At 44.4% G+C, this 22,761-nt stretch overlaps 1 protein-coding gene across 4 annotated transcripts in view; it reads right to left on the bottom strand.

The window, feature by feature from the left end:
- Window positions 1-22,761, bottom strand: part of LOC119433758 (neprilysin-1-like) — a 741,141-nt gene that overhangs the window by 489,087 nt on the left and 229,293 nt on the right. For all 4 annotated transcript variants that reach the window (XM_049659302.1, XM_049659303.1, XM_049659301.1 and 1 more), the window contains exon 9: window positions 17,380-17,505. In XM_049659302.1, coding sequence (XP_049515259.1) covers window positions 17,380-17,505 — 126 coding nt within the window. The remainder of the gene's footprint in view (window positions 1-17,379; window positions 17,506-22,761) is intronic.

Raw genomic sequence — 22,761 nt, 5'->3', positions numbered from 1 at the left:
AAAGCTAACGTACTTTTGTGTTGGAACAATATCTCGTCTGCTGAAAAAATGAGGCGTCAGAAATATTTCAATATTTTAAATATCGCGCTGAAACTGCACAGCATTTCTCTTATCGCCACCAAAACTGCGCTTCTTAAGAATAATGTGTACACATGTCATTCGTTAGGGAAGGGCGTTCGCGTAGAGAAAAAAAAAGATAAACGATGTATGCGTGGCAATGCTCCCTTCACAAAATCACACTCCCCATGCTACATAAATGAACATGAAAGTGAAACTTTCACGCGTAAAAAACCGCAAAGCTTGCACTAGGCCACGCAAATCTCGAGACACAGCGAAGCTGGCCGATTTATTGCGTCATAACCTAAAAGATACCTGGCATAACCAAGCTCAACTCAGGCACAGCCAATGCCGAACCTAGATGCTACAAAGTTCAACCTAGATACAACCAAGTTCAACCTCGACATAGCCAAGTTCGACCTAGCTACTACCCGGAGACGCAATCAATCGGCGAGCTTCTTTGCGACTCGAGCTTTGCGCTGCCTAGTGCAAGCTTTGCCTCCGCATTACGGCGACAGAAGAGAAGTGAAATTGCAAGCTGGAATGATTAGCGGCTACGCAACCAGCTGTGGAAGAAGACGACGACGATGAACGCGGGATCATTTACACGAACGCGTACCGAGCACGAGTTCGAGCGCTAACCGAGTGGCGCCAACGAGCCAGCTGCGGAAGACGACGACGACGCTCGAGCCAATGCTGGTGATGATAATTTCGTGCAACGTGCACTTTTTACGACTGCCTTAAACAGCTTCGCTGTTAAAAGGAAAACAGCAAGGTAAGCAAGAAAAGCAAGAAATTAAGCGCACTCTGAATGGCTTAAGGCGAGCTACGTGAACGATGTCAGTATGTACGAGGTGGCGTAGTGATTGTGCAATTCATTTGGGCGCGACCAGTGTGCCGATAGGTTGAAGTATCTTGTATGGTCCTAAACAACGTCGCAGTAGCTTTCAATAGGTTCCCGTCGGTCTGCAAGGGTTCAAATCCAAACATCGGGTCAACTAGCGTGTTCGAAGATTGCAGTATCGTCTGGCGGCGGTTTGCTGGTGCTTTATGAACCGGCGGATTATAGTTGTCGGACTTCTTCGGCTCGCTAGAGAGAGAGTCGGCGACGTCGAGGTTGTCTTCGTTGCTTGCATTCGGTAGCATCAAGTCAGCCGTGGTTGTGCGTTACATTGCCCCGTAAACCAGCTTGAACAGCGTCATCTTCAATGTTTCTTGCACTGCCTTGCGTCCTAATGTTACATATGGAACGACTGCACACTCTTTCTTCTTTTCGGTGTCGGCATACTTCTGAGGTTTTATGCACATGCTCCGTAAGGACATTCTTGTGTCGGTTTTAGGCAGTTGCCTTGCATCGACTTGTGTGGCTGCATTGCAGGATTGCTTCAGTAAGCTCCGCCGTAAATGCCATTCCCGGGACTGTGATGAGCACTACTGGAGTACCTTTTCATACCAAGATGTTCTCGACAAATAATTTTACAACTTGACCTCCATTAGGTTCCCTCGGCGCATTAGTTTCCAAATCTAAGCAAAGTCAGTGGCTGCATGGTATCCCACATAGCGCGTTCGAAAACAGGAAAGTTTAGTGTTGAGCTTCAACACTCCTGCCAGTGTTCTTTCTATACACGGGTGTGACTGATTGGCGTGACTCAGCACGCAAGGCAAATCGCGTTAACAAGAAGAGACAGCGCCCTGCAACAAGCAGGCGTCTCGCAACGCTCTCTTGAAGAGCGCCGCCGAAGGCGTTGGAAGCGGGGCACCTCGCTGGTGCACCAGATGGACGAGAAATCTTCAAAGTTTGTCAGTGCTCAGGGAGAATAAGACCGGAACATGCACAACTGCTGCTTAGAAGCAATGCCTATTTTCCTTTTTGGTAATGTTGTAAGAAACTATGTTTACAGTCAAAGGGCAACCGTTGCTCTGCAGACCCTCTAACTATCCGAGGGCGAACCGCGCAGGCACCATCAGCGAGAATGCACTACAACAGCGCCTATGGCGGCGGCGGCGTGATGTGATTCGAGTGTCCGTATAACTTCTATGGAAATAAAAGTCCACCACATTCCTTGGAAATTATTGGCAAGGAGGTACGATCGGCTGTACCAAAATCGCTGCCTTGTCGTTTGCGTCTTACGTAGGTGGTAGTTTCGGCACGTGTTGGGATAATTGGCGAAGTCGGTGATCAGGCGCGGCCAGAAATACTTCTGCATCCTGGCGAGCGTGCGCAAGAACCCAAGGTGACTTGGCGTTAGATCGTCACATAGGGTGCCCAGAACCTTACGTCGAAGTGCTGAGGGCACTACGAGAAATATAGGGCGCTGTTGTGTGAGTATAAACTGCATTGAAAAATGAAAAGAAAAGTGAGGAAAGTTCACTCCTAAATACCATAGGGACAAAGTCGGTACATCCGTCCATGTATACTCGACAAGGTCACTTAATTGCGGTTCTGCTCACTGCATGCTGTTCGCCGATGTGACCTGCTGTTATTCTTGCCAGAAAGGTCTCCTTTATTAATCATCTTGCGGTGACCTGTTAATATGAGCGCTTGATAGGAATCCAACGTTAAATTGTTTACGTACGAACTTGTTGATCCAGCTAACTTCTCATTCTTGCACTTGGAGGCCCTACTGTGCGAGGCGTCTTCAAGTGTTCTGTATTTTGCCACCCAACACAATGCGCGGTGGTCACTCACGATTCTAGAAAGCCTGCTATATAGCTAAGGGCGAGATTTTTCCGTAGCCGAAAGAATTGTCAGACACTTGTTCGATCGTAGGGTGATTGGCTTCAGCTTTCTATAGTGAATTGGCGAAACCGATGAGCCTTTCCTATCCTATTTTTCTTCGGACTGGCGATGCATCGAGGCCTACGCTACTTTCGTCGCCATGAATGTTGGTGTCGGCGTCTTCATCGAAGTGATCAAGTAGCCGTGACAACTGTTGGCGCTGTTTCAGCTCTTGAAATGCTTGTATCTGCGGCTTTTGCTACTTCGACTTGATTCCTAACTTCACTAAAAGAGTCAGACGCGCACAGATGCGAGAGAAGTACTAAGTAAAGCGTCTATAGGTAGGCACACAGGCCATGTAATCTGCATGTATGCACTGCTTTCACATGTAGTGTGCATAGCTGTCTAATAATTTGTCATTGCAATCAATGGTTCGCCTGTATGGCGAAACTTCGACTTTTTGGTAGGTTGCGCGTGCTGGAGGTGGTGGCTGCTGATGCAATTTCGACGTTACAAAGCCTGGGCGCAGAGATCATAATGAAGGGGACAGCAAAGAAGGACATCAATTCCGGCAGGTGCTATAGCAATAGGTGCTGCAAATGGGAACTTTGAGCGACTGCTGAAGTTTTCTTTTTACAATGTCAGATCGAAACCACCTGAAGCTGTGCCCTCGACGACGTACTCGGAAGCTCCTCGTGCATGGTCGCTATGATGTGGTCGTTGTGTACTCATTGAGTTTTGACGGAGTTCAGCGTTTGTCGGTTATATTGCCTTGTGCGCATCTCAAGCGCCTTCTAAATTGTTGTTGCCTTCAAAACAAATTCGGCGACGGTCTTGGGTCGGTTGCGCATGAACCCAGCAAGCTCTTATTTCGCAACCTGCATCAGGAAGCGAAGTTTCCTGTCTTCTTACATGTTGGGATAAAACAGGCTGTTCGTCTTTTTCGTGAAGCATCCGGTGTCCTCCTTTAGTGGTTCCGCTCTGGCTTCTAGCAGAACTGCGGCCATCTGTTTGCGTAGATGTTGCAGAGCATGTATTTGCGTAGACTGTTGCAGAGCTGGTTCCACGTTGACAGGGCAGGCTTTCTCATCTCGAACCTAGTTGTTGCGGTGTTCCCCAAGAAGAAATACACATTTAGTTACTTATCTTCTGAGTTACAATTGTTGAACGTAGAGTTTCAATTCAATTCAATTCAAGTTTATTTGTCCTGAATTCTTACAGGATCGGGAGCAGAGGCTAAAGGCTATATAGCCTGACATGGGGCCTCTGCTCCTAAATACAGTGTGGCACGCAGGCCGCTGAGCATCTCAATCTGACGCAGATGTCTTCAGAAATAAAACAATAACACAACAAAATTTAGCATGGTCTTGTTACACAATTTCAGAGAAAACATTAGAAAAGAACTTCTTCACAAAAGCTTCATCTCAAAAGAAACTTCATCAATACACAATGTCAAATAAAGCATAAGAAAAGAAACTAGCACATATAACTCAAATTGATAGATAGGATGTAACAAATCAAGCACAGAAACTTTAATAAGCATACTCAATATCATGGTTCATTAGGATGGACTGATAATAGTGTTCGAAGGTATGGGATTGAAATCTATGAGACTGTGTAAACGATTTAACATTGTGGGTATTTGATACTGAACGTGTTGCTTGCCATAATTTGTCCTTAATGCTGGGATTTTCCGGCGTTGCCGACGCATGGTATAATGAGTATTGCCAGGCGGGTTCTGAAGACACTGTGGCTTGTTTTGTTTAACCCATTGCAGAAGCTTGAAGTGATACAGTTTTGTTACCGTTAGTATTGCGTATTTTTCTAAGAGTGGTTTAGTTTTCAAGTCCCTGATAATACCATGGCATTGCTCGAATGCTCGCAAAACTCTTTTTTGAAGAACTAGTAATTTTTGATAGTTTGTTTGAGTAGTAGTACCCCATACCAAGGTACTGTATGTCATTTTAGAGTAGAAAAGGGCATAACATAATTCTATTTGTAACCACTTTGGTAAGACTGGGCTGAGCTTATATAAACATCCAACGGTTTTACTGAGTTCTACCGTTAGTTTTCCTATATGTGTGTTCCATGTCAAGCCTTCAGAAAACCATACACCTAGAAACTTATGGCTGGTGACTTGCTCTATCTCTTTGCCCTCAAATAAAACAGTCGGACTATAGTTACGCGGCTTATTAGGTGGGGCATATACAATGTATTTCGTTTTACTAACATTACTAGTTGTTTGTAATGTCACCCGCCGACTCTCGGGGCTTTCCGACAATACCCTACGGAACATTCTGGGCACCCTGGGTAGTTGGAGTAGAATGATTGTAGCCGATGCAGTATTTGTCACTGTGGCTGTTGACTTGGCATCCTGATCTTCTTGGGCAAAAGTCTGTATTACGGAATCTGCCGTCGTACTCTGCGGCTAGCTCGCTGGTTGATGGCGGCAGTTTTGTTGTTTGTCAAGTTCTAGTGATAGCAAAAACCAGGCACTGCTAAAACCGTCAGCCAGGAATGTAACTGTTTATTGGGCGAAAGTGTGCCGAAAGCAACTACACTAAACGCACAACAACGGCGAGAACCGTTGTTGGTCGTCGAAACGGCGGCAGTGGGCTGGCTGTTCACACGTGACTCAACGCGCAGTACTAAGCGATACCTGTGTGTATACTTACACGAGGGAAAGGTCTGCTCAAGCTTCTATCAAAATAATATTGTTACACTGCTCTGCACAAATCTAGGGAGAGGAGCACGAGCTTGGGGCTGAAGAAAACGACGTTTTAGTGACTGGCCAGGTTGTGTCAATCCTTGTCAACCCTAGAAACACCACTCCGCCTACTTTGATTAGATATAACTGTTCCAAATGTTCTATCTTTGGGTGCCTCTACACTTGGGCACAGCGACGTGAAGGTTGGTGCTGCTTTCCAAGACTTTCTGTTAGGTTCTATGAAATTTAAAATCTGAATCGTAAATGTTAAGCCACCTTTCCAAACAATCCAAATATAATTTGAATTGTTTTATTTTTATGGTTATAGCAATTTTCATAAATACAAAATCACGCAGACTTTAATCTCCATCTTCCTCTTCTAAATTAGCCAGTGTAAAATTTTGCACTCCACTGGACATTTCATTTCGACCTACCCGGTTCTTGGCCAATGCCCCGGAGTGTGCACATGCCAATATATCCCCAGGTTCTACATCTACATCTTGTTAATGGTGTACATATTGTAAATACATTTCCTGTCTTGCTTCTTCCATACGTCACACATTCGATGGAAGTGCTGGGTACTGCTGTGCACAACAGAGCTCTGCAGCGGACGTAGCCTGGCCACTAACAACCTGACAACCGCTGGAGACGGTGCTGGGACAGCCGCCATGCCTACAGGAGCAACCGCTACCCCAACGCCGATAGTCATCTTGTCCCAGCCCCGCAACCCAGGCACGTTTACCGGGACTGACAATCTTGACGTCAATGAGTGGCTGCACATGTACGAACTTGTCAGTGCCCATAACAGGTGGGATCAAACTGTTATGCTGGCAAACAATTTTCTACTTGCAAGGCACTGCACCGGTCTGGTTTCGAAACCACGAGGAAGAACTCACTAGCTGGGAGTAATGGAAGCAAAAGCTCCGCGAGTTGTTCGGTATGCCTGTTGGCGGCAGCGAGCTGCGCAAAAGGAACTCGGGTCTCACGTCCAGGCGTCGACCGAATCATAACTAACATACATCCAGGATGTTCTCGCCCATTGCAGCAAGGTTGACGAGCGGATGTCAGACGAATACAAAGTGAACCACGTACTGAAGGGCATAGCGGACGACGCTTTCAATCTTCTGGTATATAAGAATTTTTCCACCATCGACAACTGTCAATAATGAATGTCGACGCTTCGAAGAAGCAAAAGTTGTCGCATCGCAAACCACTTCACGGGTCTTCAAAATACAGCTGCTACGTCATTGCGCCAGGATCTTCACTCTCCGCCTAAGCCGCCAACGTCCGAGGGCCTCCTTCGTGTCGTTCGGCGAGAGATCGAAGCCACGGCACCGATTGTCTTCGAGACCGATGCTACCGATTCTCGACCAACAATTTCCCTTGTGAAGTCTGTCGTACGGAAAGAGTTGACGAACCTTGGCATTCAGTCTGTCTGTTCCGTCAACCGATCGGATACCTGCGCCTTCCCTACGATCCCTTCTTCGCCCCAACAGTACCCCTCTCGGCCTTTTCACAACCCAGCGGAATGGCGAACATCCGATGACAGGCCGATCTGCTTCAACTGCCGACGCGTCGGCGACATTTACCGTCACTGTCGCAATACCTGGACGTCATCGCAATATCAGTCTGCGTTCACACCTTACCGCCACTCACCAGGTACTCATCCACCACCGGAAGATTCCACAGAGCCATACTACTCTACTCAGGTGTCCGCATCTACACGGCAGAGTCGATCAGACTCACCACGACGACCGCTGTCTCGCTCACCTACTATTCTCCATTCTCCGTCCGCCATGTAATGGCGCCCTACGAGAAACCGATTGGTGCAGCTCCGAGGGGTGACGCTGCTAGAACGACTCGGACTACAATACCTCTACCGACCTTACCAACGGATAAGGATTTACTTGATGTGTACGTGGATGGTGTCCATGTTACTGTTCTGCTTGTTACCGGTGCGCACATCTCTGTGATGAGCGACCAGCTTAGTCAACTTATTGACTGCTCCGCCGGACTTGTTTAACTCGATTTGCCTTGCGATGACTCACCTAAGGAAATTCCCAGCAGACTGTGCTCCGCCCAGCACATTCGACTTCCCCCACAAGCCATGACCTGCGTCCTCTTCTCTCCCGCTCCGCCTGTGCCTGACGGTGACCATGTTGTATCTCCTTTCGCGGACGTCCTCCTTGCCCAAAACGTTGTTCTTCCGTACACCGTCACCACTATCACCAACAACTCTACCAGCCCTCCTTTCGTCAACTTAGTAATTGAGGGCCACGTCCTACCGCAAGGCATAGCCTTGGGTACGCTGTCCTTCTTGACGACGTAATATCAGCCTTGACTGCTGATATTACGTCATCTCCTGTTGACTCTGCATTTCCTTTGCCAGCTGTCTTTCCTGAGTTCACAAACATGATTGCTCCCGATCTTCCGGCCCACCACGCCGACCAGCTACGCTACCTCTTGCCTCGTTCAGCGACATTTTTTACCTGAATGGCCGCCCTTTAGGCAAGACCTCTCTCATGAGACACTGTATCGACACCGGTAATGCACACTTTATTCACAGGCGGCCATACCGCGTTTCTTTGCATGAACGACAAGTAATTCACACGGAGGTCGACAAGATGCTCTCTCGACGTTTCGTCGAACCGTCATCCAGGACGTATTTTCACTCTGGCAGCAGCGGCGACGGCGGGAGGACGACTATTAATCAGCTCTTCTACAATTTTGCAGTGACCGGCGCATGCCCATTTCCAAAGACGTGAAAAACGCCGAACGTGCCATCTGCCCGTGCTTGTTGCAAGCTTCATCCCGTGGTTGCTGCTATCGCCTACATCTTGGGGGGCGGTACCTTCTGTTTCGCTGTATTTTCACTCTGGCAGCAGCGGCGACGGCGGGAGGACGACTATTAATCAGCTCTTCTACAATTTTGCAGTGACCGGCGCATGCCCATTTCCAAAGTAGGAGGTTCTTGCTTGCCGTGGTTTCACCGGCCGCTCAAGTTTGGTGAACGACTTCTTATACCACTCTTTGCCTCTTCTGGTCTTCGCCAGGACGTGAAAAACGCCGAACGTGCCATCTGCCCGTGCTTGTTGCAAGCTTCATCCCGTGGTTGCTGCTATCGCCTACATCTTGGGGGGCGGTATCTTCTGTTTCGCTGTATTTTCACTCTGGCAGCAGCGGCGACGGCGGGAGGACGACTATTAATCAGCTCTTCTACAATTTTGCAGGTTGGTTTGAATACCTTATTTATATAATATAGACTGTGTACTAGTTGGGGTCGTTGCTGTTGCTGCCAAGAGTGCCTTTTTCAGTGTTGGAAGAGTGCTGAACTCTTTATTGTTGTACGTGGTTTTCAACTTTGTATGCCAATTCATTTGCGTTATTGGATTGCTTCCTCTGGTCATGAGCGAAAATAACTCGGGCAGCTTAGACAATGTCGCAAGAGTCCTTGCGGAGAAGCAGCCCAGCAGCATCAAAGAGGTGGTAAAAGTTTTGAATGAACTAGTTTGTGGGCTTGGTGCATTCGCGACCGATCTTAGGAGTGACGTTGCTAAGTTCGGAAACGCGGGAACCGGAATACATAACGAACTCGCAGGCATCCGAGATTCAATTGGTTTCATGAATCAAGCGTTCGAGACTTTCAGAGAAGATGTCGAGGTATTCCGTCGAGAACTAACTAGTATTAAATCAGAAAATGAGCGATATCGCAAGGAGAATGAACAGCTGTGGAGAGAACTGAAAGACTCTAAGAAAGAAATTGTGGAGCTTAAACAATACTCCAGAAACATGAACCTAGAAATACAGGGACTGCCGCAAGTCCAAAATGAAGACCTAAAGAAAACAATAGAAAATATTGTTGACTGTTTGGGTATTGAAGTCAACGCTCGTGACATCGATGTCGCACATCGCGTGCCATCGAAAGACAAAAAGAAGCCAAATATCGTAGTTAAATTTCTCACGCGAAATGCCCGAGACAAGTTGCTGGCGGCAGCAAAGAAAACAAAGTTAAGCACAAATCAACTGGGTTTCAGAGAGGATGAGCCAGTGTACGTCAACGAACACCTTTGTCTTGAGAACAAAGTACTCCTGAGCAAAGCCCGGCTCGCAAGGCGAGAGAAAAATTGGAAATTCGTGTGGGTGACGCAGGGTAAAATTCTAATGAGAAAAACAGAAAAATCTCCTGTCCTGCACATCACCTGCGCTGCTGACCTGGAGAAAGTTATTTAGGTTTATACAGCCGTCAATATAGCACCTCTTTCTATCGCTATGTTTGCGCTGTTCTTTAAATACAAGAATAACAGCATACCCATGAATTTCGCTTACAATACACGTTGGAAGAAAAGCGTGCTTAACATAACTGCAGCCCGCATTGTGATTTATGTTTTTTTCGTGTGTTTTTCTTGTACAATTAGTAAACTTATTGTTATTTACGTTTTATTGCGTTTACTGATTACATTTTTGCGCTTTGTGATACGCTGTTCGTGCTATTGCTACTTTTTCCAAAGGTTGGATGATATTTTGTTTGCATGTACAAACTGTGCTACTCCATTTATATGTACTGCGTGCCCAAGTCTGCACTCTACATATGTCCGAGTCTGCTTTCTATATATTCAAAAGCGCTGCATCTTTGCTCTCTATATGCATGTAGCCTTTAATGTAGATTGCTTGCACTGGTCAGTGCTAACGATTTTGTGCTTAGAGAAGCTTTGTTTTGTACGTATTGATAACCTGTTTTTATTAATGTCAATATGAGTGCGAAGTACGTAAGCCCGACCACACTAAATTCTCTTGTAACAGTGCAGTGTAATCAACCTTTAACATTTCTCCACATAAACATGCAGTCAGCCTGCTCGAAGGAAGAAGATCTGCTTGTTTTTATTGAAAAATTTAGTTTCGAGTTTTCAGTTATTATGCTGACGGAAACTTGGTACCGTACTGATGCAGATGTAATACAGATTGAGGAATATAGTTTCATCAGTGTTAACAGGGAGAAAAGAAGAGGAGGTGGCGTCTGCCTGTACGTTAAAAATGGTATTGGTTACGAGTGTATCACCGATTGGTCAGTCTGTTCAACGGACATCGAAATACTTTCCGTAAGGTGCGGGAAATTAGTATTCGCTGTAGTGTACAGGCCACCGGACGGAAATATAAACAGTTTCTTAAAATTTTTAGAAAAGTATTTCTCATTTATTAACGAGCTACAATACACATTAGTCATGGGTGGTGACTTAAATATCGACATGTTAGAGAACACAAATAAGCGATCCGAGTTATCTGCTCTTTTAGCTTCAAATTACCTTTCTAATGTGATTTCAACCCCGACCAGAATTACGCCGACAAGTGCAACACTCATAGATTTGTTTTTAACAAACGCTCCGCCTGACGAGATACATTCTGGTGTTCTTGATATGACAATCAGCGATCACTTACCTATATACCTTGTTTTGGCTCGGAATCGCAAACAAAAGGTCAAAGCTTTGCCACAGGTTAAATTTCAACAAATTAATCCACGTTCACTTTTATCTTTCCGAGAAGAAATTAGCTCTGTAATCTGGGAAGATGTGTTGTCCTTATCCTCGCCCGATCTAGCATACAACCGTTTTATGGAGATCGTGTGCTCAGTTTATCAGAAACACTTTCCTTATAAAACTATTAAAAAACTTAAGCGTGCCCGTAAGCCATGGATAAATGCCTCCATACTCAAAATGATTAAAGAAAAAAATAGGCTTTTTAATGTCTTTCTAATACGGCGCGACTCAGTTGCTTTCACCACTTTCAAGAAGTATCGAAATAACTTGAACAAAATTCAGAGGCAAGCGAGACATAATTATTATTTCACAATGTTTGATGGCGTGATAAACGTGAAAGAAATGTGGAATAAGCTGAACGCTGTAATATCTGCAAGGCAACACGCGAATGTTATTGATGAACTCGAAATAGGCAACGAATTATACAAAGGTAAAGAATTGGCTGACAAATTCAATAAGCACTTCACTACACTAGTTGAAAGCACACATGATGACGACGCTCTCACCTACCTACCCCCTCCCATACAGAATTCCCTATTCGCCACACCAACTAATGAATACGAGGTAATAAATGTGTTTAGATGCTTTAAGGTGAGCAAGAGTGAGGACATAGATGGTTTAAAACTAAAACCCATAAATTTTGTTATCGACCTACTCAGTCCATACTTAACACACATATATAATCTCTCCTTAAGTACCGGTACCTTTCCACAGCGTATGAAGACTGCCAAGATAACTGTAATACATAAGAAAGGTGAAAAAAATAATTTGAGTAACTATAGGCCGATTTCTATATTACCAATATTCTCAAAGGGACTAGAGAAAATTTTATTTACTAGATTGTCAAAATTTTTTGAAGAACACTCAGTTATAACGCCTTCACAGTATGGATTTAGACCTGGTCTTTCGACACAAAGCGCGTTACTATATCAAAAAGAACTCATCCTAAACAATATCGAGGCAAAAAGAATAACTTTAGGAATTTACGTAGATTTTTCAAAGGCCTTCGATACCATAAATCATGTAACGTTACTACAAAAACTGAGTTGCTACGGAATTCGTGGTGTTGTACTAGAATTTATTAAAAGCTACTTGACCAATCGATACCAAAGTGTGTCCATAAACAAAGAACTGTCGGAGCTAGAAAAAATTAGATATGGTGTACCTCAGGGCAGCATACTCGGTCCACTTCTGTTTATTATTTTCATAAATGATATTGTAAGTATAGATACCTCAGCACAATACGTAATTTATGCAGACGATACGAGTTTATTTTTTACAGGAACGAATGCCGACACCATCATAGCATCAGCAAATGACACATTAAACAGACTACACACTTGGACAGTAAAGAATTCACTCTGTATTAACTGTGCTAAAACAAAAGCTGTTCTTTTTCGGGCCAAATCTACATCATGCAAAACGCTTAATTCCCTAAGTATAAATAATCTTAGAATAGAAATTTCGTCATCTGCAAAGACACTGGGAGTTGTGTTTCACGAGTATATGTCTTGGGAACACCACACAGACTACATAAGAAATAAACTGAGTAAAACCGTAGGTATCCTGCGAAAATGTCAGCGCATACTGTCAGTGCCACAAAAGCTTATGCTATATAACGCTCTTTTCTCTCCTCATTTGCGTTACTGCCATCTAGTTTGGGCTACCGGTACGAAGAACTCCTTGCACAACTTAATCACATTGCAAAAAAATGCCTTGCGTTGCATTGCAGGTTTGCCGTACACTGCGCACACGTCCGAATTATTTGCTAAGTTCAATGTTTTAAAAGTTACAACCCTATACGAATATCACCTCTTGACAGCTTTTAGGTCCGAATTAATTCAGAAAGGCAGCCACATTCGCACTTTAGCAAATTTAACTCTTAATCCCTCCTCACGCTTAACCAGACACACCAACCATTGGTATATCCCCCGGCCGCGAACAAATTATGGACTGCAACTATTGCAGTATTGTCTTCCGAGCACACTAAATAAGTTTAAACTAACAGATGAAAGTTTACGCACGTTATCAAAAAACGCTATTTTAATTATGATATCCCGAACTCTTTGTGCTTAAAACATGAAAACTATTTTGCATTAGTTTGTATGAGCCTGAAAAGAAAAAAAAATTGCTTTGAAATTGTTCTCCGGGTGCTTGTTTCCGTTGCTGTCGTTGTAAACAGGGGGTGGCGGGGCTAGTCAAGCTGCTAAAGAGCAGCTTTTTTCCCGCTATCCTCACCATTTATGTACATTTTTTTCTGTATTGGTGTGCCAAAAAATGGTGAAATAAAGCCAATATCAATAAAGCCAATATCAATAATATCAATATCAATACTTGGGTGCCCCCTGTCGTTCTAGTTAAAGAGAACGACGACACCTGGTGCTTCTGCGTGGATTACCAGCACCTCAACAAGATAACCGAGAAAGACGTTTATCCTCTATCACGCATTGATGACGTCCTCGACTGCCTCCACGGTGCAAAGTACTTTTCTTCTATCGACCTTCGTTCCGGCTACTGGCAGATTGCCGTCGACGACATAGACCGCGATAAGACTGCCTGTATAACGTCCGACGGCTTATACGAGTTCAAAGTCATGCCTTTCGGTCTAGGTAATGCTCCAGCTACATTTGATCGCATGATGGTCACACTCCTTCGTGGTCTCAAATGGTCCATCTGTCTTCGTTACTTAGACGACGTCATCGTTTTTGCTTCTACATTTTCCACGCACCAGGAGCGCCTCTCGCTCGTTCTTTATGCTGTTTGCAATGCTGATCTTCAACTTAATGCATCTAAATACCACTTTGGCCACCGACAAATTGCTATCCTCGGTCATCTTGCTGACTCTTCTGGTATGCGCCCAGACCCAGACAAAGTTCGTGCCGTATAGTTGCTTCCCGTGCCAACATGTACTAAAGATGTCCGTAGCTTTATGGGTGTCTGCTCATACTTCCGCCGCTTCGTGCACTATCTTGCTGAAGTCGCCCGCCTTCTTACTGCTCTTCTGAAGGCAGACGTTTCATTTTCTTGGGGCCCTGCACAGGCAACCTCCTTCTCGAAGCTTATCTGTCTCCTGACGTCTCCACCCAACGTGACGCACTTCGACCCGTCTGCACCAACAGAAGTCCACACTGATACCAGTGGTCATGTAATAGGTGCCATTTTATGCCAACGTCAGCGAGGTCACGACCGCGTGATTGCATACGCCAGCCGTCTGCTTTCTCCCGCAACCGTTGAAGACGCTCCAGAGTAGCATACAGACGCCATTGACGCCGCGCCTCTTCTTCTTCGGGAGAAAGCTGCTTCTTCACCTAGCCATGCTCACGGCAGAATGACGCCGCCGCCGACGCACGCTTTCTTCAGCTCAGGAGAACCATGAACGTCATGATTACGTCATCACTTCTCTCTTTCTCTTAAGCTCCGCCTCAACTTCTGCTTGGCGCACACTCTCCCTCGATCTCTCCACCGTTGCGTCATCGCTACCCTCTCTTTAGCTCCACCCACCTGCTGCTCACCGCGCGCCTTCCTCTCTCTCCCCCTCGCCGCTCTTCGAACACCTGTGCCCAGGCGCGCGCTCCTCATCCAGCTGCGCCGATTCTTGGCGTACGCTCGGCACGGCTTAACGTCGACGTTAAAGCGGGTCCGCTGTTAAAATGGAGGAACCAGAATGCAGCAATCATTAAACATATGCACTTTGAGGCCACAATAAATACCTTAACCTTAACCGGTCAGCAGTCGCCGGTCTTGGCAGTATTGCTTGAGAAAATAAGCAGGCAAGAGATTGTTAGGACTCGATCCGTTAGCCGCATGGTTATATCGACCGTACATGGTCGATATAACAGTTCCAAGCAGGAGCAAATGATTAAATAGATGTTGGCAACATGTTTGCCGAAAGAGCATGAACACCTAGTCAGCTCAAGCAGGTCGGCTGAATATTTTGTCACCAACCCGGTTCAAAGGCGATGCTAACAAATCATTATAGTCGTCATCATAATAAATTATGCATTATGGCAAACAATAAAATCGAATGCCTTTATAACACATTGTGAATGAATTGGGCCCCCTAGCGATCATCCAGCGTTCAAAAGTGGAGTGCAAAGCGCTAGTCGTCTTGCTGTCTGAGTATCACGTTTCATTCGCTCAGCTCTGTACATTCCAGGATGAGCGCTGACGATTGCGTATGTTCGAGAATGTACACCACTGATGACGTCATGCGAGTTATCTGATTGGATAATACGCTTTAGTTATTGAATCAGCGACAAGATTTTCAGTATTTCGGGTACACTAAGTGTTGTATGGACCAAGAAATAATTTCGTGCCGTTGGTTAAATGTAGAAAATGGGCATGAAAAGAGGTATTAGCATGCACGTCAATATATTACGCACACTTTGATAAAAACACGCTAAACTACTGTTTCTGATTATGGGCAATACGAATACCAGTGTAGGGGAAGAACGTTTTCAAATGCCGCTAGGTGGAGTGTATCCATATGGCAATGTAGTTTGAACGTTGTATTGCAATGAGACCTTTAGAGTATTGGTCGAAGAACAAAGTAGATAAATTGAGACGACCGCACCTCTTACAGTTGTAGCTAGCGGTACAAGGTAGACTTTGAAGGGAAAAAAGGCGAAGGAGATGTCTACAAAAATGCTAGATAAATACATGTATAACATACCTGTATAAATCAATCACTGCCCCGATTCAAATGGGATGCCATTAAATCACCGTCATCATGTACACGTTTTTAGCTTCGTTTCTATGTAACACGCGTCAAAAGTAAAGCATGTCATTCAAGTTTTATTCTGGCTCTAACATAAGCAAGGGGAAGGTAAAGAAATTAAGACAATAAACAAAATCTGTCCTGTGAACTGTTAACAGCCAAGTGCACCACCTTTACGAAAAGCGATAGTGTTTAAAGGTTTGTTTGGCAATTTTTTCAAACCTGTGATTACATAAAGGTTCTTCACAAATAGCTCTTCAGGAACTAAAGAACAGTCGCATTTTTACCGGCCTAGTTGCATTAAAACTTGTATATAGGTATCTATTTGTAAATCTAGCGTACGTTTTTTCGTGAAACATTAGTCATCATATTTTTTAAATGCGAAGCACATCTTGGCGAACCCTTGCCAGTTTTAGAGTATCTATCTATCTATCTATCTATCTATCTATCTATCTATCTATCTATCTATCTATCTCTATCTATCTATCTATCTAGCTAGCTAGCTGCCTATGTCTTGGTGCTCTCATGATCGTTTGGTTAACTTGGTAAGTACCAAAATTGCCATAGCATGACAACAGAGTATGACGAACCTAAATGATAGCTCATCACATCAATGTCATGACATGCGTGTCATGTAGGTCATGAAACAGCCGCCTACGTCTTGGTGCTCTCATGGTCATTTCGTTAAGTTGGCACACTGCTTCGCATAATATCTATTCCCACAGGGCGTGAGATCTACCGGCTGTTTTCTAAGGACACCACTGATTGTCATCAACACTCAATGATTTTTAGTGAGTCTTTCCTATCGCTCACATAGATTTCACTAAATATTTCAGAGCAATAATGAAAAATTAAAATGTGTGTGAGCTTTGCTGACGCCTCCTTTGTGGCTGCACGTCAATATTAGGAGGAATGTGTCATATCGATCCACCAGACGTCCTTAGAAATGTTACATTATTCACAGAATTATAGGTATTTTTCGTGACATGTGGAACATTACCGAAATGAATAATGGCATCGATTTCTTTAATTATTTCCAAATGTGGAAAGCAGATAATGAATTAGTTACCGATACAAGTGAGCTGCTATGCTTGTTGGATTGCACGTATTGTACAGCTGACTAGTGTCATTGAATAACAATATGGCAACTTTGGAACAGTCTAAACCGCCCGCTTCTATCTGATATCGTCCATGATATCTGCTCTTTGTCGTTGCCGCAAAGTTAATGAAAAACAGGCCACGTCATGCACGATTTCACGCGTAGGAAGCCATATTAGAGATATTTTACCGGTCATATTAAGATAACTGGTTGGTTTTGAGGCCTGGAAAGGCGGCACCACTTGAGGCAAATGTTTTGCACCTAGAATGGCTACATACCTTAGCGTGATCAGTAGGCGAAGTAAAACGCTTTAAAATAGTAATCTTAACAGTATTCTGAACAATTCTACATTCCATCATGGCACACACTTACAGTATGCTAAAGCAATGGTATCTCTGCGTCTATACGGCGATACCACATAGAGCTGGCGGGTGCGCTAAGGATATAACAGAGCACATATCACCGTAAGGTATCACGTATATTGCAAAAGTAAAACTTTCCAATAGAATGACTTACAAAAGATCATGCAATATGGGAATTCATGCTTACGGGTTGGCAGTGGCTAAAAGATTCATTTAACTTCGAGTAGTACGGAAAATACACGGAGACTTGTGTATCACTCCATGTGATGTTTGCCTTTCCAAATTCTTTCTTCAGTAATACAGATAAAGGAATCTAGGAAGAATAAAAAATGAGTCGTTATTTCTCATGCGGCCCACGGCCGTTCTATAGACAACAAATAAAGTAATACTCCAACTTCATCAAGTTAGAGAGACAGAAATAGAAGATCTTTACAGGCCAGAACGCGTCGACATATATAAGAAAATTATGAAATACGACAATACAGCCTGCTGTAGCTTTATATTTAGAACCATATGAAAAATTTTAAATCTCGACGAACCCTTTAATTGCTTGTACACTTCACATAGACGTATGAAATGTTTTGATCGAGACAAAAATGTGCCTTAAAACTAAAATACCAAAGCAATACAGCTTGGAACAAGGGTGTTTTTGTATGCTTACTGATCTTGTAAATATGACATTTTTTTCATATTTAATGCTTCATCAAGTGGTTACATCTTTTGATAGATACGAAATAAAAAAAGTCCACTAGTCAAAGACTGCACTGAGACCTTTGGTCAAGGTTGGCTGACGAGACGAATGACTAAATAATATCAAAATAAAGCAAAATTACGGTACTGAACCGATATCAGAACTAACATGAGACAGAAAAGGTTGAGCGGAAAATGCTCTAACTTACGAAAGAACTTTAGGATCGCTTGGTTAGAAACTTCTATATCAACCTCGAGTTTACCTATGCTGGCAAATTATGTTGACAGGCACAATCTATCCAACTAATAGGCGCAACAAAAACATTTGGTGCATTTGATTCCCGAACCAGCCTAGGCGTTACCAAAAGCTGAGCCAGGTTATCGTTACATGAACGGTTAATCTATGCAGAACAATGTGCGAAAGTAGCATGACGTTGACGGTAGTCCCGGTATGTGCGGCTAGGATATTCAAATTGTTCCTTGCCTCCCTCCGAAGACCCTCCGCCTGACATTACCTCTGTTGGTACTACCTTACTTTGCATTACAGGTTTTCGACCTTAACGCCACATTATGTAACGGGGAATCCATTGCGTGTTGCGTTGTAAGAAAGCTAAACTAGGTGCTGCTCCACGATTTAGGGAAAGGAAGCCGAAACTGAAGCTGTCTGGTTTATGTAGCACCGAGGCAATCAATGGCACTTGCGAATGGTGTGCTTAGGTGTTAATAAAGATGAAGTGCTAATTTTACACATTGCCGTTGCGATAGCTTGCAGAATACTATTGGCAGTAGGTCTTTTACTGTTTCGTCTAGTATCGGTTTAGGTAAAGATTCGCAGGTGCGACGCGAGCAATAGCTTCGGAGGGGAATAAATATTCCTTGAATTTCGACCCTGTCGATTTCACGTTCGCTTGTGCGAATCCAGCATATTGACGATGGAAAAGGAACGCCACCCGGTCTCTTCTTTCTCCTATTCCGGAACTATCCTACCGTTCGCGTCCCTATCATTCACTTCGTCTAGGTTTTTTCAGGTTGATTTTGGGCCAGAATTCACAAAATTTCTTACGATAGAATTGTTTGTACGAAAAATTTCAGCCATGCAAGACATATTATTATCTAAGGCGGCCTGCCAATGGCAAATAAAACTTAATGAATGAAAAGCTTTGTTGATCTGGCCCCTGGTGTTGAGCATGCCCATATCCCCAAATAAAATAAGAATAATCGCTTTAGTACCATTCGCAGAAACATATTATTACGAGTCATAAATATTGCTCAGTAGCTTGGGTATATTATGCGTGTGCTAATAATGCGTAGTACGCTAAAAGAAATTTGCTTAGCAAGCATTCAGGCACATCGACATGGTCACCCCCAAAATTCTCCCCATTTGACACAACACACTGGTTGTTCCGTTTATTTTATTGCTGCAACCACCCTTGGGAAGTCCACTTCTTTGAGGTGTTTCAGCATTTTCCTCAGAACTTTACACCAGATCCCTCAAATGGCGCCCAAGGAGGAACAGTTCACATTTGTGGAACACACAAATGTCAGAGAGGGCTAAACCCGGGGACTAAAGAGGGCGTTGTAGCACTGTGATTAAACTGCGTGCCAAAAGCTCACATGCTATCGCGGAAGAGTGCGCAGGATCATAATAGTATGGTAGAATACAGCGCCATTCTTTTGAAAATTTCAGTCTTCCGCAGTGAACACAATCTTTCAGACGTTTCACGACCTCTGCGTAGAAAGTCAATTTGACAGTTCTACCTTCAAGTACACTGAATTCTTGGTGCACAACTTACTGGCGGCAAAAATAAAAACACGATCAACATCACTTACCCGTAGATTTTGTATATACTTTCTGTACATTTTTGGGCTTTGGCTAATCTTTATATTTCCAATCCTTGTTTTTTGGCTTCACCTTGTTGTAGTTCTCCTAAAGCGAATTTTGCTTGCCGCTGATGACCCCATACAAGAATTCATCGCTGTCGTATGAAGTATTTCCTGACCAGCAATTTTCTTGTGATAAGCACATTTACAAGGAGTACGCAGTTTTGGAATCATGTTGGCGATATTTCTTTGAAATTCCGAAATTTATTTCCAAATTCGTTAAATGGGGGTATTTCAGACACCAACTGCTTTTGATATTGTAACCGCCATGGGGGGGGGGGGGGGGGGGGGGGGGTCACTGCACACAAGAGAATGCAAACGAGTGATGTTCTCATGTTCGTATAAGGCGGATGGGTGTCCTCATTTTGCTTCGTTCTTGGCATCTCTAAGGCATTCGCGAATACGCTTCACCTACTAGAACACAGCTGTTTCTTTAAGGGTATTCCTTCCATGAGCAATTTTGAACTTTTGAGGAATTTCTGCACCATATTCGCTCATTTTCGCAAGAAATTTGGCACAGATTTGTTTAGAATATCTCCGTCGATCTCCTTTTCGACAGCGCAAACATATCTGAGGCAAAAACTGCGCGCATATTACTCGGCGCCGTCATACAGCAGTGCGACTTTTACTAAAGATCAACTGGGTGCTTTTTAATGTAAATTCAAATGAAGGCGCCGCTACACCTTCTCTAACGTTTTTTATGATTCCGTGCAAGAACTTTAGGAACGGACCACGTTGGTTGGCGTAAACGTTCACAGATACACACGCAGTGGTCACGTGCTTATAAGAAGGCATCTTGGAGGTGCTTGAGCTATCTTTTGGAGCCACTTGGAGGCGACGCCGAAGCTACCGAAAGTAGCTGGTGCGTGTCGCCTAGCAACTATCTACGTCATAACTGACGTAAGCACCCAGTGTGCTTGTGCTTGGCCTCGGAGTTTGCCATAAAAGGGGCGGCGCCTAGACCTGTCAACTTTCGCTAGATATCGAGCTGCTAGCCTCCAACGTGTTCGGCGTCGGCTGCGTTTGTGGCATGCCAGGAACGCTATCGCTCGTAGGAGCCGACGCGTAGAGCGCTAGTAATGCGAAATGTGAAAGGCAAGGTACCTCCGAAAGTGATCGCTAGAAAATACCCTCCCTACATGTGTAGTATAGTTAGGCAGCTGGACTATGCTGTCACGGGAAATGAGTTACCCACGCTGTGTCACATAGATAACAGTTCTGGCACGCCTAGTGTTACAGTTCTGTTAGAACTAAATGGAAAGGGAGTGACCGTGGAGTTGTATACGGGTGCTGCTGTGTCAGTTATGTCGGAATCTGAGTGTATAATTTTTTTCCCTCAGCTAACTTCAAAGAAGCTAATGTCAACTTAGTATCTTACAATGGCACACCTGCCGTCATCAGAGGCGTGATAGATGTTGATGCTCGATTTTTATGTTCAATCCTATTTACTGCCGTTGGTCATAGCAAAGGATTCCGAAGGAGCTAGGTTGCCAATATTGATTGGTAGAAACTGGTTGAGCAAAATTAAAATTAGGTTGCATGAGGTCATGAACATGAAGACTCACTAAGGCCGTTCCGCTAACTGAAAAGTACAAATAGGTGTTGGAACCTGGTTAAGGTGCTATCAAGGACTTTAAAGCCAGTATTAGGCTCGAATAAGGCATTACTCCAGTCTTTTGTAAGGCGCGGCCATTGCCATATGCTATTTGTGAGCAGGTTGAGCAGGAATTGGTGAACATGCAAAAGGCTGGAGTCATGTACACAGGGAAGCACAGTGCTTGGGCGACGCCTCTTGTTATCATGCCCAAGAAAGATAAAGGGCTACGTCTGTGCGGTTACTATCGTGTAACTGTCAATCCGACAATAGAAGTTGACCACGACCCTCTACCGTTACCAGAGGATCTTTTCACGACATTGCAAGGCGGAACCGTCTTCTCGGTCACTGGCCTATGCAAGGTGTATCTACAGCTTGAATTATATGAGCTAGCACAAAAATTGCTGACGGTGAACGCGTACCTGGGCATTTTCAGGTTCCAGCGTCTGCCATGCGGCGTAGCATGCGTGCCTGCCGTATTCCGAGTAGTAATGAATCAGATACTGGACGGCTTTTTGAGAACAACCTGCTACTTAGACGATGTCCGTCATATCTAGCGATACCTACCAGCAGTGCCGCTAGAGAGTCGAGCAAGTGCTCATACGCCTAAGTAAGCACGGTATAAAGGTCAATGCCGGAAAGTTCAAGTTCCTTCAGCAGAAAGTAACTTCTCTGGGTCACCAAATTGAAAGACACGGTCTCCATCCTACTCTGGATAAGGACTGTGGATGAGGACTTGCTTTAAACGTACCCAAGCCGGTCAATGTGACAAAACTGCAGGCTTTTTTGGGCTTGGTCAAATTTTATTCCACATTCCTGCAAAATTATGCAGTGGTGCTCGAACCCTTAAATGAGCGGCTACGCAGAGACCAAATGACACTAGTCACGTCAATGTGACGACGCATTCAATAAGGGCAATGCACTGGTGACCGATGAAATTGTTTTTGAGTTGTAGGATGTTCAGAAAGACATTCTAATAGCATGTGATGCATCGAATTATGGCGTCGGAGCAGTAATGTCACACGTGGAGAATGGCGTTGAGAGACCGATAGCGATTGCCTCAAGGTCTCTCACCGCGCCAGAGCGCAACTACGGGCACATTGAAAAAGAATCTCAGAGTATGGTCTCTGGGGTAAGGAAGAACCTTCAAGGTAGTAACAGACCACCCACCCGTGACAGTACTGTTCGACCCAAAGAGGCACGGAAGCGCTGTGGCGAAAGCGAGAGTGTATAGATGGTTGACCTTGGCTAACCATTGATACATAATCGCGCACAAGCCGGGGGCAGCGATTGCTCATGCCGACGGGTTGTCTCGCCTGCCGTTATCTGAAATGGAAGAGGCGGCAGAAAAGTTTGTTTTGTAATGAAGAAGAAGAGCACAAGTACAAGGCCAGCCAGATCGAC

This window comes from Dermacentor silvarum, chromosome 11 (genome assembly GCF_013339745.2).
Source record: "Dermacentor silvarum isolate Dsil-2018 chromosome 11, BIME_Dsil_1.4, whole genome shotgun sequence".
NCBI classification, from domain to species: Eukaryota; Metazoa; Arthropoda; class Arachnida; order Ixodida; family Ixodidae; genus Dermacentor; species Dermacentor silvarum.
Note: the sequence above shows the minus strand (reverse complement) of the source record. Positions and strands in the feature narration are given on the sequence as shown.